Here is a 15,947-nt window from a genome sequence, read left to right as displayed (position 1 = left end):
AACGTGTCCCTGACAATTTTCCCAATCCATATTGAACTACTGCACAACGACACACATATGCACATAGTGGCCACAAAGCCGCGAACACGTAACAACCTTTAGTCTGGAGGCGTTTGTTATAAGATGTTGAGCTCGTAAAGTGGTCGCTATAGAACCTTTTTTGTCGGACAGTTGTTCTTGTTGGTATTCTTGCCATTAATATTCTCTCATGTCTATTATTTCCCACATTTATTCTTTGATCTCTTGAATAAAATCATAAATGTACAGTAGGATCGGGGAAGATGGGACACTTTTTAACTCTATTTTCTCGTCCCATTTAGTAGTAAACAAAGAACTTTCAAAGAAATATGAAACTATGTTCTCATGACTCTCATAGACCGATGTTAAATATTTAAAACACGATCAGAATATCTGGATATTATGTACTAAAGGTGTCCCATCTCCCCCCACCCAAACATATATTTATAATTTTTTTGAATCAATTTTCAGATTTAAAACCGCCTATTTAGCAAGTAATTAACAATTACTTTCCCAATTGATCAAAAGCGGTAAATTAACTTCTAACACTACCTAACTACCGCGTGACTAAAGCTTGTTCAAATTTACTAAAACGAACATAAAACGAAAGCGACGACAATGTAAGTTTACAAACTAACGCATGCTGGTGCCGGAGTTGTACCAAGTTTGACGTTTTGTAATATACAAACAAGTTTAATTCATAGTAAACATTTTTTCGTAATTAAATTTTTACATTTGTTATATGGTTAAACAAATAATGTGGATTTGTTAAACTTGTATCTTCGCGTACAATAACACTTTCGACTGCATTCTACCTATTGCTACACAGTCAACCGTGATGGGGGTAACAAAATTATGGGTATATTATAATACGTGCTCATTAATTAAACCCCCGCTTCCTGTGATTGAGTAGTTGTGATGTTTATCGTTTGGTTGGTATATGTTGTCCTTTCAAATATACACAGGTGAAACGTAATGGCTGCTCTGTTAGTTTGAAAAAGAAGGAAGAGATCTGTATATATGCGTTATTCTAAGGAACGCATAATAGTTTGCGTTTGGATTTCCTTGTAATTTAATGCCTCATAAACAAATGGATTCTGTATTCATTTGTAATGTCTACACTCCTGTTGTATGATCGAATAGGATAGCATTGGTATGGAGAGAAGAATAGCCTTAATATTAATTTGCCTCTTCCCTTTTAAACTGGTCTCAAATGTGCAGTCATACAACTTTGAAACCAATATCTCAAGCAGAATCAATTTAACTGGGTATGCACAAACAAGTTCGGCCAGCGAAGCATATGCAGCGTATAACATCATCGTCGGTGAAGAAAATTCGACACTAAGGTATATAGTACGATAAGATATATATTCAATCTCTTTATTGGTCTTCTTGGGTTATAAACAAAGAATATTTACAGAATTATAACCGTAATCCCGCTTCTATAAAAAAGCGTTGTTAATTGTTTAAAAAACGATCAGGAAATATGGGGTTTAGTTGCCAAGGGTATTCCATCTTACCCCGCATGACTATATGGTTTGTTTAATGTATTGTTTACCAGTGTATAAACTATCGCTGCCCTTTGCGACTCCATGCGCCCTTCGCTTGTTTCCCTGAATTATCTGCGCTGATTCCCTAATTGGTCGATCGACGTATATTTTATCATTTCGGTCGTTTTTTCCTAGAGTTGGAGTAAAAAAATGCGCGAAAATCATTAGAATTGTGTCAAATCAATTAATCAAGAAATGACAGTACTAAATCGCAGTACTAGAAATGATTACAGTTGAGTGACATTCTCTCTTATGGAAAATCCTATGCATTGTCGCAGGACCGATTTTTTTACACCAGCAGGTCTTTATATGCGTTTATTATCATAGGCTAGGGCAAGTATATGTTTCCAGTCGTGGTGGTAATGTTCAGGTTTTTAAGTAACGTGTTTAGATTTCCAACACTTTAGTAATAGTTGGTGTATAATACGCCATTTAAAAGTTGGAGATTATATTTTGCAGGTTGATCGCCGCAGCGCCAAAGTTTAAAAATGGAACTTCTTCTGGTGCAATTCTAGATTGCGTTTCTGTCCTTAATTCAACAACAGGTAAGCTATTTTAACATTAGATATTTTTAACTTTGTTTTTCTGAATTAGTTAACCATAAATATAACATTCGATGTATAACAACTGTCACCTGTAGTTGTTGCAGTAGATGGATTGGTAGTCATTTATATATTAATGGATTGGTAGTCATTAATTCCCAATAGCGTTTATTACGACAGCAATAAGTGCATGATAAGGCTATTATACAGTATACACCATTAACTTGTGTCGATCTAATACTATTTCTACGAACGTAATCTACAAAGATCGTAATGCGACCTTTATATGTTAGCACTGTGAGCATGCTGTGTGCGTCAATCGATATGTATATACGTGTGTCTATAACTACGTCACGTCGCATATTCTGAACTAGCGAGGAGGCAGCGACCGGACTATTTTCAACCCAAATAATTTTTAAGCAAAAAGCCATTTTAAAAACTGCCGTTATGTGGCTGAATTCTGTATTTTTTTTGTTGCTTTTATTGTGTTCCAATCTTCGCTACCGTATATTCGAAAAAATTTAAAACATAACACATATATTTCTTTCACTTATCTCTCAGTTATCAAAAAGAAGCGAATATCAAATTAGTTAATACAACGAATAAAATGGAATTATCAAAACGACAGTCGTTATAAACGCGGTGCGGTAAAGACTATACTTAAGTAAAGATACCTAATAAAGGCGTGGCTGCTAAACCCACAAACCCCCTGAAATTATTTTTCCTGATCGTTTTTTCATGCAGACTGGGTAACAGAAACAAACTGTCAATCATTAAGCAGTCGGCATTTCCCATTAACTGCAAACCAAAACTCGTTCAATGACGCGCTTGGATTGTCACTCACTCACAATCAAATCTCCACGAAGCCTAATCTTTACACGGTTGGTGATAAATGTAATACTGTATTTACAGTTTGTTTAGATATAGTAGGATGGTGGAAGATAGGACACCTTTAGGACATAATGTCGTGTTCGTGGTTTGAACATTTAACAACGAACGTAAGGATACGGTTTTAAATTCTTTGCATGTTCTTTGTTTCCACTACATAAGAAAGTAGAATGAAAAAAATATTCCACTTCCCCCATCGGACTGTATTTTTCTACAGGAAATGGATGATAAATATGGAGTTTTATATTATTACAAACATATATTTAGAGTATCCCAGTATATATATTTATAGTACTTAACAGTGTCGTAATATATTTGTTCCGATTGATATATTTGTACCGGGCGCTGCTGCGCATGCGCCAAGATGCTACTGCGCATGGGCAACAGCTCGGAACAAATACAATGACCACCCGGTTCTATCGTCATAAAAAAAACTATTTATGGATTTTTTTACCGATCCAGCTTTGAATATGTTATAGCTCTACGTAACACATAAAAACGAATCATAGCGACGCCAACAGTACAGATGGTAGAATATGTTTTGTAATATTTTCTCCGGAACTTTTTTTAGTGGGTCTGTATTTATTAGAGCTCGTGTTGTATTTGTTCCGAGCTACTGCGCATGCGCAATAGCGCTCGGTACAAATATATTAATCGGAACGAATATATCACGACGCCGGTATATATGTAACAACGGCAAACAAATGGCGAATTAACAGAGGCGGTCGCCCCTCAACTTTGTCTTTCCCTGATTATAACGCTTAGTGAAAGGAACTTACATGTCTGAAATTGTAGGAGTATTTAACTCAAAGAGTAGTTTCTTAACTGTTGATATAATTATATTTACAAGGCATAATAGAGTATACATCATATATAGCTTGCTCGAAGTTGCTGTTGCCATATGCCATCAATGGGAATGAAAGGGTTGTTTTATTTATTGTACGGTGGGTTTTAACTGCGCGCATATTTAGGTTTGTGCTCCTGGAAGGCAAAAGCAATGTGGACTTGTTGATTTGTTCAACCCTGGTGCTTGTTACGATGTCAATGCTTCCTCTGTTATGTTGAGGAACTGGGGTGAATTCCGTAAGTTAACTTTCACATGATCCTTTCTCCGCTAATGTGGGACACACGCTGATTTGAAGGCGTGTAATCACTTATTATGATGTTAAAACAATATTTGAAATGTATCGCGTACAAATATGGAGAGAATTATAATCTATAATTCCGTTGCCAAAAAAACTATGCTGAATGGTCACGTGAACACCACAGAAATGAAAAAAAGTAAAAAAGAGGACCGAGAACGCGCAACCGCCCAAAATTGTGATGGACTCTTCTTTCGGGCCATGTTGACTGCCACGTCAGTCCCCATTTCGCTTGGTCTCCATTGTAAAAGATAGGACCAATTTGCTATTCTTTGAACTAAACCAACCATTCAAGTTTATTATAGGCCAGTTCAGTTATTTGGTAGGTTAATGCTTACAGTTAAGCGCTTGTAAATTATTTAATCAATTTAGTTTAAAAAGTTCAAACAAACGGTTTGTTAGAAATATATATGTACATGGAAAAGGTTTTTTTCCATATAACAAATAAAATAAATAAAAACTGCATAAAAAACCTGGATTCCATTGACTACAATGGGCCTAAGAAACGGGATCGTCCTGTGGTCACGTGACCATTGAAAAAATGTAAATCAGCTCTCCCATTTACCGACATTAAAACCGCGCGTATTCTTTTGTATTTCTGTGGTGAACACACGTCAACTCTGGCGAAAAATGCTTCTTTATGGCCCGGCCTAGTTCGAAAAGACTCTTTCTCATTTGCCATGTGAACGGGCTATTTGTGTCTTCGGTCACTGACTTCGGTTACGGGGCCAACTCTGGCCTTACCATGTGTCACAGATGGCTAACCACGGTGTGGGACCTCACCCACGTAGCATAGAATATAGTATGCCAAGTTCTTACACAGTCGACATACTTGCTACGTGCAAAATATAATAATGGACATTTGGTAAATTAATCAGACATTTTATGCAGAATGTTTTCAAAATTTTCTGGACGTGGTGTTCGTGATTGACAGTTCAAATTCTATCTCGGATAGTGATTTCACAATCGTAAAAAACGTTCTGAATGACATAGCAAATTCGTTTGCTGCTACTTTGGGCGACAGTGTTCAGATTGGAATTCTGCTTTATGGCAACGCTGATAATGTAAAGTAAGTAAAACGGTGTCGCGTGTTTGAAACATTTTAAATTCTAAAACGTAAATAGAACAATTAAAGCGGCAGTCCCATATGTCCCATGCATTGTCGCACATCCATTTTTTACTTTAGCAGTCCGATTTTACGTTTTTTTTTCGGGAGTTGTTTCGTTCTTTAAGCTAAAGTTTGGATCACATTTAAGCATTTTTATAAATAAAAAAATGTATTTTTTTGCGTGTATGCTTCTTTAAGTTAACGTTAAACAAAGTTAAAAATATACAACCATTTTGTCTGTGGAAAACAGATTCGTAGAAAAACAGCTTCACATCGAAAATACGAAACCTTAAAGCGTTTAGGTATACGAGGACTTTATCATGTATACGGTTAACAACCATACGATAACATTTAAACATGGTTTTATGACAGAATAGTATTATGGTGGAGTGGGGAAAGATGGGACACCGTTTCACCAATTTCTCTCGTCTGATTTGGTAGTAAACAAAGAACATTCAAATAATTAAAAAACAGTATCTTCACGACTTCTATGAATCGTTGTTAAATATTATAATATAGAACTGTGGGGTAAAATGGGACACCTTTAGCAAATATTATCTAAATATACTGATCGTGTTTTAAACAATTAACAACGGTCTGTGATAGTTGTGAAGAAGCTGTTTTGTAACTCTTTGGATGTTCTTTGTTTACTACCAAATGGAACGAAAAAATAGAATGAAAAGGTGTCATATGATGTTCCCCCACCCTATACTATACTATCAGGATACTTGAATATATTTCGGCTTGCCTTAGTAGAGTACAAATTATTAAACAAATGTTCTGTACTTTAGAAATTATTTAATTAATTACTGTTCCGATCGTTTGCCATATTTTGTTTGCAGTATTGCATATGACGCAAGCACAACCATTTACTACACGCCGACCAAGCTTGGCGAATGCATGACAGTTGCTTGCTTTAAAACTGCCATAAACTCAATTACGCACCTGAAAGCTGCAAACACTTACACGGCATTGGCAATTGAGCGTGCGGTCAAGGTAATGAAATAATTTAATTTTTTGATATAGCAGGGTAGGGAAAGATAGGATATATTATCACTATTTGTTCTGTTCCAATTTGGTAGTACTCAAAGATTATTTACAATTATGTAACCGTAGTCTCGCGACTCTAAAAGAGGTCTATTAAAAAGAAAAACTGAAGTCAAATTTTATAACTGGTGGGCAAATAATCTTTAAACTGAGCTGAATCTGCAATTCTATTTTTTCCGTTTAAAAACGGTACCGATTTCGAGTTATCGTCAGTCGTCACTTACATTTTTACTGGTGTCGTTACTAACGATTTTCTTCTGGCGATATCTCGAAAACGGCTGAAGATTCTTCAAAGATTCTTTTTTTTCACAGACGCATTAATACTGATAGTTTAATAACTTTCGTCACCAGTAAAAAAGTGACGATAACTCGAAATCGGTACCATTGTGAACAAAAAAATGAAATGGTAGGTTTAGCTTAATGAAGACTATCTGCACATCAGTTATAAACTTTGACCGAAGTTGTCCCTTAATTATTTATAACACTATCAGGAAATAAGGGGTTTAGGTGCTAGTATTCCACCATACCCCACGGTACTATACTAACTATGGCCTACTATCTTTACTAGGCCGTGTACTAACCTGATGCTATTGTAGGTTGAGTTTGCGGAATCGAAAAACAAAGATAAAGCAGTGAAGATTTTGGTTTTAATCACTGATGGGAGCGCCTCAGATAGTTATTTGCTACAAAGAAGGTAAGGCGAAATTCTTGCATATTTAATTTTTCGTTGCATTACAAATTTAACTAACCATTCAGTTCGTGAAAAGATGAGTAAACTATATATGGTAGGGTGGGTAAAGACAGGACATCTTTTTATTCTATTTTCTCGTCCCATTTGTAAACAAAGAACATTCAAAGAACTATTAAACCTTATAATCTTCACGACCCCCATAGACTGTTGTTAAATGTTTAATACACGATTAGGTTATTTGGATATTTTGTGCTAAAGGTGTCCCGTCTTCCCCACCTCACTATATAATATTACATTCAATTCTGCAGCTTTGGTATCTCGAGCACTAACAATGTGACTGTGTATTCTGTGGGTGTTGGAGCTAACGCATCTGTCGCTGAACTTTCAATTAGTGCCAACGGTGGAGTGGATACGACCACTCGAGTACTATCCACGTCAAACTATGTCGAACTACCTGCTGTTATCTTAAACTTAACGGACGCCATTTTTTCTTCATCTCTTATTGAAGGTAAATAAAAGTTGTGTATAGCGGTGTGTGGGGGATGATGGGACACCTTTTCATTTTATTGTTTCGTTCTGTTTGGTAATAAACAAAGAACATTTAAAGAAATATAAAACCGTATCCTCACGACTTACATAGACTGTTGTTAATTGTTTGAATAACACGATCGCGATATTCAGATATTGTGTGCTAAAGGTGTCCCATCTCCCCCACAGTACTCTATATTTACTGTACAATCATTTAAGTAACATAAACTGATGTAAACACATGGTTGTAATTATAAAGTATGGACTATGATATTATTTCGCAGGGCAAGAAAGCAATGGTACCAACCAAAGAACGTTGGAAAACGCAAATTTTGGATTTTCCGGTCATTCTGATAAGGTATGAATTATGGCATGCTGCATGTTTATATTGTTTTTTGTTATTTGTGTTTGTCACATCAAGCAATACAACACAATCGAACGAAGCCATCATTGACATATAAAAGGTTTGTGTTAAATTGATAAATAATATGAATAAATGATATTACTTATTTACCCTCTTTTGGAAAAAAAAACCTTTTGCGAATTCTTACGAATGTGAGTGTGTTTCTGACTGCCATAATAATATTTATATTTGTCAATTTGGACATTCTTTTATGTTTGGGTTTCTTAACAAAGTGAATCTTCATGTTCACATTATTAAATAAAGTGTCGAGTAAAACCGTGACTGCTAAACTTACCGTAAAGTATAATCAAAGCGTATATACTAATATATATGCTTTGGTATAATTTAACTTACATTATAAGCTGTATTTAATCAAAACAAATTAAGACGTACTTGAAAGTAAAGACATGACCCGTACAATGCTGGAGTCGGCTTCAGAGAAGTTTGATTTTGTGGGGGACGGCTAGCAAGCTAATATACATATACATCGTGTCCACATTCCGTAGCCTCGTGACGCCGTTCCTGCTACAACGCACACGCTATCCGACCCCGCAAAGAAATTGCACAATAATGTAGTACATTGTTAAGAAGAGTGACATCGAACTTTTTAGTTCAAAAAGAATCAAAGTGCCATGGCAATTATGATCACCTCAAAAGACACCAACGACAAAAATGCAATGCGTTAATGCAAATTTCATAAAACGTTATTTTCATGTGAAGGACAAGGCGCACAATACCCACTTTCACTTATAATAATGCTCCGCTTTGATAAGTTCTTTTCATAGCCTATTAAATTGTTGTTAACTAGAGTTTTATGATATTGTTACTCAAAACCTAAAAAAATTAGACAACAATTTAGACAACGAGTTAATAAATTTAGACAACGAGTTGTAAAGAACAGCTGCTGCTAACCAGCAAAATGTAACTAACGGTAGGCCTACAAATGCTGAATATCATTCAAGAAATACCGACGAGAAAACAAGCATTCTTAGAAAACAATAGCATTATTTCGTCATCATACAAAGCTACAAACGAAATGAAGGAAAATATTCACAAAATCGTTTGGGAAGTAAATCACATTTTAACTACTCCTGTACTCCACTTTAGTTTTTAATTTACTCTTGAATACTGGAGTAATTCACAAAAAATAATTGCTATATTTTAAACTAAAGTATAGCAATTGCTATATTTTAAACTAAAGTATAGCAATGCGGGGCCCCCGAGGAAGGGGGCAGTGCACCGGCTGCACCGCCGGTAGTTACGGCCCTGCATGTGCTTAAGGTTTCCGTCTTACTCCATTCCACTGTATGTGTTTTTTTCTTATTTGTGTTTGTTTTAGTATATGTGACCCATTAAGAAATACAACACAATAGAATGAAGCCAATAATAGAATAGGTTAATCATAAATTGGTAAATATAATGTAAATAGATAATATTAATTATCTCTTGTGAAGATGAAACGATAGTATAACCATCGTGTCTGCTTAATACAAGGTTTTGCGAACGTAAAATTATAGCTGAGTTTCTTGCCCGAGGTCACATATGCTGGGATAACAACATTAAGTAAAACCTAACTCGGTGTTTTGGCCAAGTTCTAACCTCGCGTGAGTGATCACATGATCTCCGAACCATGACTTCTGAGCATGCCTGCACGTAAGAAATACGTCAAGAATCACGCGCTGTATGCGACAAACAAAAAGAACAGAGTGAAAGAAATTTGTTGTGGGTGGAACGCGTTTGATCAATGCCTGCTCAAATGTAAGCGTGAGTCTTCGAAAATTCGTCTATAATATAAAGGGTACGATGAGTGTGAGTTAAATGCCTTTGTAGTTTTAAAGGATATAAATAAAGTATCTTTTTTCTAAATCCTTTTTTTCAGTTAAGGTCGTTTTGCTCTTACGAAAGTTAAAGCATAATTACTTTTTCTCATTGTCACAATCGTAAACGTTTATTAATATTAAATCTATGTCTTCATTTACTGGAAATAAATAGGTTTTCAATATTGCTGTTATCGATAAGTTATCGGCAACCGTAAAAATGAATTCTTTTATAATTATTTTTCTTGGGTTAAATTTAATAAACTTGTGTTTATCCGACGTGAGTCCAACCGATAATTATGAACATTTTGCTGTCCTTAATCAAGCCGCGAAACTCAAAGTGTATTGGAAGTTTAACCAGACGGACATAACGTTTGAGGTAAGCAGAATGCTAAATCAATTAACAGTATTTTAGTTTATTTTTAATCTGAATGATATATAAATATAGCCTGCTTTGTCCTGGCGTGGCGAGAAAACTACAGTCGTTATACCACGGACGCTCTGTTAAATACACCTGAATCCTACTTACAAGACCACGTATATATGTTACTTTGTTAGTAAAATCTTGGCCAAGGAAACACTACAATGGTAGTAGGGTTAAAAGCAGACGCGCTAACCACTGATGTTCAACGGAGCCGATGTCGTGATATATTCGTTCCGAATGATATATTTGTACCAGGCGCTACTGCGCATGTACAGTAGGTCAAAAGAAATACATTACCGGTATATTAAACACGGAAGGGCTGAAAACACGTGCCGGAACAAAACAATACATTTAACATCATTTTAAGGTATATTTCTACCAACTGTACTGTTGGTGTCGCTATGGCTGATTACGTCAGACATCATGTTGTGCCGATAATTACCAGTAATGAAATAAACATTCAAAACGCTTCATTGTTATACTTGAATCTGTTAGTATTGTTTTATTTTGTAAACCAAAGACAAGTTCGCAGTTTTTAATCAACTTAGGCAAATGATCCGTTTGTATTTTGCACAGCATATTTTCCAAGTCATTTTACAATTAATAAGAAAAGTATGTTTATGTCCATCCTGTTTCAGAAAAGTGTTGGTAAATTGAATAGAATATACTACTATCTAAAAGAAGCTTTTTGTAGTACAGGCTACATAAATCCTACTCAACTTTGACTCTTGCCAATTTTTATATCGACTCTGGTACAATCCATTAATTAAGGTTTAAAAGATACAGTAGGGTGGGGAAAGATGGGACACCTTTAGTACATAATATCTTAATATCCTGATTGTGTTTTAAACAATTAAACAACGGTCCATGGAAGTTGTGAGGATACGGTTTAATAATTATTTAAATTTTCTTTGTTTACTACCAATTGTGACCAGAAAATAGAATGATAAGGTGTCCCATCTTCCCCCACCCTACCATACATCTTTTATTTAGCGCTTTTGATGAAACACGAATAAATCGTACTCTTTTAAATTACTCGTACTAATTTAAATTACCTTTATAAAATCATTAAAAATTTCACTCGCATATTTTTTACACAGATTCATGGTAACACTGTTGGTTGGATCGGCATGGGGATTTCCCCTAACGGTGCAATGACCGGAGCCGATATGGTTGTTGGTTGGGTGAAAAACGGAATCGCTGTTGTTACCGTAAGTTCAATAAACTTTAATAAAGTAATAAAGTTTGATCTTTCTGCGTCGTCAACTTTGGATTTGTTGCAGGATAGATACGGAGTAGGTAATACGTTTCCTCCAAAAGATCCTGAACAAAACATTGAACTTTTGTATGGGACAGAATGCGATGGGTGGACGGTTATGGGTAATACTAATTTACGGGAATACGGAAATACGGGAACGACGGGAATTGCAATCTAATTTACGGGAATACGGAAATACGGAAAAGACGGGAAAAACTGCAAACTAATTTACGGGAACACGGGAACTTACGGGAATGTGTTTTAAGCTTGTTTTAAGCCTACACCAATTACGGGAATGTGTTTTATGCTTGTTTTAGGTATTTACCAGTTACGGGAAGGTTACGGGAATGTGTTTTAAGCATATTACAGTTACGGGAAACTTACGGGAATGTGTTTTATGCTTGTTTCAAGCCTACACCAGTTATGGGAAAATTACGGGAATGTGTTTTAGGCTTGTTTTAAGCCTACACCGGTTACGGGAAGGTTACGGGAATGTGTTTTAAGCATATTACAGTTACGGGAAACTTACGGGAATGTGTTTTATGCTTGTTTTAGGTATTTACCAGTTACGGGAAGGTTATGGGAATGTGTTTTATGCTTGTTTCAAGCCTACACCAGTTACGGGAAAATTACGGGAATGTGTTTTATGCTTGTTTTAGGTATTTGCCAGTTACGGGAAGGTTACGGGAATGTTTTTATGCCTTTTTCAAAAAAAACATTTACCAGTACAGACGGCCCCAATGAGGATCGAATATGTAAAATGCAATCAAAAAGACATTGCTGGGCCCTGAATTGTTTTGTGGGAGTTGGAAGTATACAGAAAAGAAACTAATTATTAGTACTACCCAAAATTTTCCCGTAACTGTAATATGCTTAAAACACATTCCCGTAACCTTCCCGTAACTGGTAAATACCTAAAACAAGCATAAAACACATTCCCGTAATTGGTGTAGGCTTAAAACAAGCTTAAAACACATTCCCGTAAGTTCCCGTGTTCCCGTAAATTAGTTTGCAGTTTTTCCCGTCTTTTCCGTATTTCCGTATTCCCGTAAATTAGATTGCAATTCCCGTCGTTCCCGTATTTCCGTATTCCCGTAAATTAGTATTACCCGACGGTTATCAAGTTTAGAAGACAAATCCTCGCATGTGAAAGCAACGACAGACCAATTACTGTGGGTATTGAGATATCAGTGTTTGGAATTTGTGTAATTTTTACATTTAAATGTATCTGTAGTTAATAACACTGTAGCACACTATTTTTAAATGTGCTGTCTGAATTGTTTATTTGTCATTGGTAATTGGTATGTTATGTAAAACTTCTGTTATTACATTTGCCCAGGCTGATACTATACGATTGATATACGCCTATGGAACAACGGATCCAACAGGAGATGATATAGTAGTTGCAAATTATCATGGTGCTAATAGAGGTTGGTTTGTGATATAACAATGAACAAATTTTAATTTATTTTAAATGGCAGACAGGGGCAATTGTTATAACACAGGTGTTCTGTTTCACACATATCATACCGCTTATGAGTTACCATGTATGTTTTTCTGTGGGCGATTTATGAATGTTTATGCGCAGTTGATTCGATTTAAGATGTTGGCGACAAAATTAGGTTAAAGCAAAATTAAAATTTACATTTAGGTGCAAAGAGTATTTTACTCCTTGAAACAATTGGTATCCTCAACTTCCAATACCCTGCTGGTGAAATTCGTTCAAGCTTTGAATTCTTAAACAATCGAACAGAAATCCCATCCTGAGATACTTATTACAATTGTAAATTGATGAAGTTTCCAACATTCTCATCAAAACAACACATAGTTGAGGTAAAATGGGTATTTAAAATGAGACTATTTAAATTAAAAAGTTCAGTTGCTTTTTTGTTCAAGGCTGCAGTAAATTCATAAGTAAAGTGCTTTTTTTATTGTTGCATAATTAGATTTAAACATATTATTGTCCCATTTAGGACATTATAAGTTATTTTTTATATTTACAAATACAAGGTATTTGTGAATCAAATTTAGAATTATATGAAATTTTTACTATAATAATAAGTTTTACCTTCAAACCAAAAATTTTTAATATTTTAAATGAGGTAAATTAACAAAAACATTATCTAATAAATATAATGCGATGATCATCTATTACAGATAGCTCCTGTGGTTGAAGCTGGAAATGAACAAAATGTTCATCACATTCTACTCTATCAATGCATTGGAGATATAACTGTAAATATTAACTAAGTTTATGTTTTATTGTCCATGTGACGCAGTTAGTTAGCATGCATGCCTCTAACCCAGATGTTAGGGTCAAGGCACGGCCCTGCTACCATTGAAGGCATATGTGCCCTTGCGCAGGTCACTTAAAACGAAAAAAATTTTTTTTTATATGGATAGATACGCTCAAATGTAACCTAAACGTACCATCAAAGTTTGTCAAAATGATACGGCTTCTAAAAAAATCGCGTGAAAAAAATCTGCTAGAGTAAAAAAAATCGGCTGTTTCGACAATGCATGGGATTTCTCATAAGAAAAAAATTCACTCAACTTTGATCGTTTCTAGTTTCTAAAATACTAATAAAAATTCAAATTTTATTTCTGATTTGGTATAATGAATGCTTCTTCTTAAAGAATATATAAAAAAATTGTAAAACATAGACTTTATTATGTTTAATTTTTCGATTAAACGTAGGTACATACCAGATTATGCTGATTCAGCATATTTTCAAACCGAATGTTAAACACGAAAAACTGACTTTTTTATAAAAAAAATGGTACAGTAGGTACTAGTGAGACATAATGAACATATTAATATAAAAAAAGGGCTAAAAATTAACTAATAAGGAAAAAAGTGCTGAGTCAGCACATTATGTAGCTATGTTCAATCGAAAATTAAAACATAATAAAGTCTATGTTTTACAATTTTTTTATATAGTTTTGAAGAAGAAGCATTCTTTATACCAAATCAGAAATAAAATTTGAATTTTCTTTAGTATTTTAGAAACTAGAAACGATCAAAGTTGAGTGAATTTTTTTCTAATGGGAAATCCCATGCATTGCACAACGGCCAATTTTTTTTTTACTGCAGCGGTCGAATTTACGGTTTTCAAACTCATTTTTTCAAAAGCTGTTTTGTATTTTCAAACTTTGATGGTAGCTTTAGATCACATATGAGCATATCTATCAATACACAAATTTTGATTTTTCGTTGGTATGCCCCTTTAGCGGCAACTGTTCCAACTCAGTAGTTACTAATGAGTTGTTTAAGTTGTCAGCCATACATTCAAAATAATATCCCCTAAAAATCTGATTTAATATTGATTGACAGGAAAGTTAAATATTAACAAAAAAAGTTATTTATATAAGTATAACTGTTTAGTTTTAATAAAATTAGTCAACCTTACAAAAACCTCATTCATTGTTCTGGTTTTAGAATAATGTTTATTTGTTACTATCTACCTATTTATGGTTACTTTTTACTATACTTACTTGACACAGACCTTTGTTCTAAGTATATACACTTGCAACTTGACAACAACACTTTTCAGCCTACTTTTTTTAGTTGAAGAAAAAACTTTTATCAAAAGTTGAAAATATTGCGATGTTGATTTTTTTCCTAGATCTTATTTTTTTATCTTTAACCTAATTCACAGGACCTTGGATCTGTTGGCACAAGTGCAGAATGTAACACAGCAAATATGCCACCAGATTTCTCTAAATGTCAGTCTGTAATACATGCGTGGGCAATTGGGGGTGGGGTGAGTTATACTACTGCATATAAACACTGGAATATTTTTTAAATCATCTTTTGCAAATACTTGAATAGGTGATTGGTTTATAGACAGCATATATTTAACAGAGTTTGAGGAATTTCTTTTTATATTATGTTTTTTTTTGTTTTATAACATTTTTTATTCCAGTGTTGCCACATGCTTCTGTATTGGCACGAGTTGCCAAAATTAATAAATTGAATCATCTGAAACAATATAATTTTTTAGACGTTCTACTATCTGTTGTAAACTGTTTATCGTGTCTGTTCACTCTAGACTTATCGCGCCTTACGCGCTCTAAGCTTTGTTGCCCGAGGTTGCCTTGCCGCCGCGTGTCCTTCTTTCCTTGTGTTAGACTTATCGTGCTGCTGGGTTCACTGTATTATAGTAATAGTATGCGAAGGTTGTTGTGTTAAGTATGGATGTAGAACCTTAGAATTACGTTGTATATATTGTGCGCTTTGTGTATTTAACGTTGTGTGCGTTTGCAGATGCAGTCCAATAAAGCCTATATTATTGAAACTTGTAATTAGGTTACGACAATTTATTGGACTGCATGTAATACAATGGACAGACTTCTACGACCAGGAAAACTAGAAGTAGATCCAAATGCACAGGACGGTGCACAGACATTTAAACACTGGTTAAGGACATTTAAATCTTTCTTAACGGCAGTTGAGGCAAACGCCAGTGAAACAGCAAGGCCAGCAGTGGACAAATTCGGTTTGCTGATCAATTTTCTCGCGCCATCTGTG

The 15,947-nt window shown here is 34.9% G+C and overlaps 3 protein-coding genes across 3 annotated transcripts in view; all 3 read left to right on the top strand.

The window, feature by feature from the left end:
• Positions 1-907: 907 nt before the first annotated feature.
• On the top strand, positions 908-8,839 carry LOC100182276 (integrin alpha-11-like). Its single transcript, XM_026838695.1, has 9 exons — positions 908-1,364; positions 2,028-2,113; positions 2,855-2,991; positions 3,970-4,081; positions 5,032-5,209; positions 6,091-6,244; positions 6,892-6,989; positions 7,295-7,494; positions 7,799-8,839. The coding sequence occupies exons 1-9, from the start codon at positions 1,174-1,176 to the stop codon at positions 7,876-7,878; spliced, it is 1,236 nt and encodes a 411-aa protein (XP_026694496.1). The 5' UTR covers positions 908-1,173; the 3' UTR covers positions 7,879-8,839.
• A 1,062-nt stretch (positions 8,840-9,901) lies between these two features.
• Positions 9,902-11,689, top strand: LOC108950321 (DBH-like monooxygenase protein 1 homolog). The gene is made up of 3 exons (XM_018815792.2): positions 9,902-10,113; positions 11,259-11,369; positions 11,442-11,689. The coding sequence occupies exons 1-3, from the start codon at positions 9,955-9,957 to the stop codon at positions 11,592-11,594; spliced, it is 423 nt and encodes a 140-aa protein (XP_018671337.1). The 5' UTR covers positions 9,902-9,954; the 3' UTR covers positions 11,595-11,689.
• A 694-nt stretch (positions 11,690-12,383) lies between these two features.
• The window catches only part of LOC100176820 (DBH-like monooxygenase protein 1 homolog), an 8,876-nt gene continuing 5,312 nt past the window's right edge, over positions 12,384-15,947 (top strand). The window contains exons 1-5 of the mRNA XM_026838672.1: positions 12,384-12,588; positions 12,756-12,846; positions 13,068-13,249; positions 13,574-13,651; positions 15,076-15,180. Coding sequence (XP_026694473.1) covers positions 15,141-15,180 — 40 coding nt within the window. The 5' untranslated portion in view covers positions 12,384-12,588; positions 12,756-12,846; positions 13,068-13,249; positions 13,574-13,651; positions 15,076-15,140. The remainder of the gene's footprint in view (positions 12,589-12,755; positions 12,847-13,067; positions 13,250-13,573; positions 13,652-15,075; positions 15,181-15,947) is intronic.

This window comes from Ciona intestinalis, unplaced genomic scaffold (genome assembly GCF_000224145.3).
Source record: "Ciona intestinalis unplaced genomic scaffold, KH HT000103.2, whole genome shotgun sequence".
In the NCBI taxonomy this organism is placed as follows: Eukaryota; Metazoa; Chordata; class Ascidiacea; order Phlebobranchia; family Cionidae; genus Ciona; species Ciona intestinalis.
This window is presented reverse-complemented; position numbering and strand designations above follow the sequence as displayed.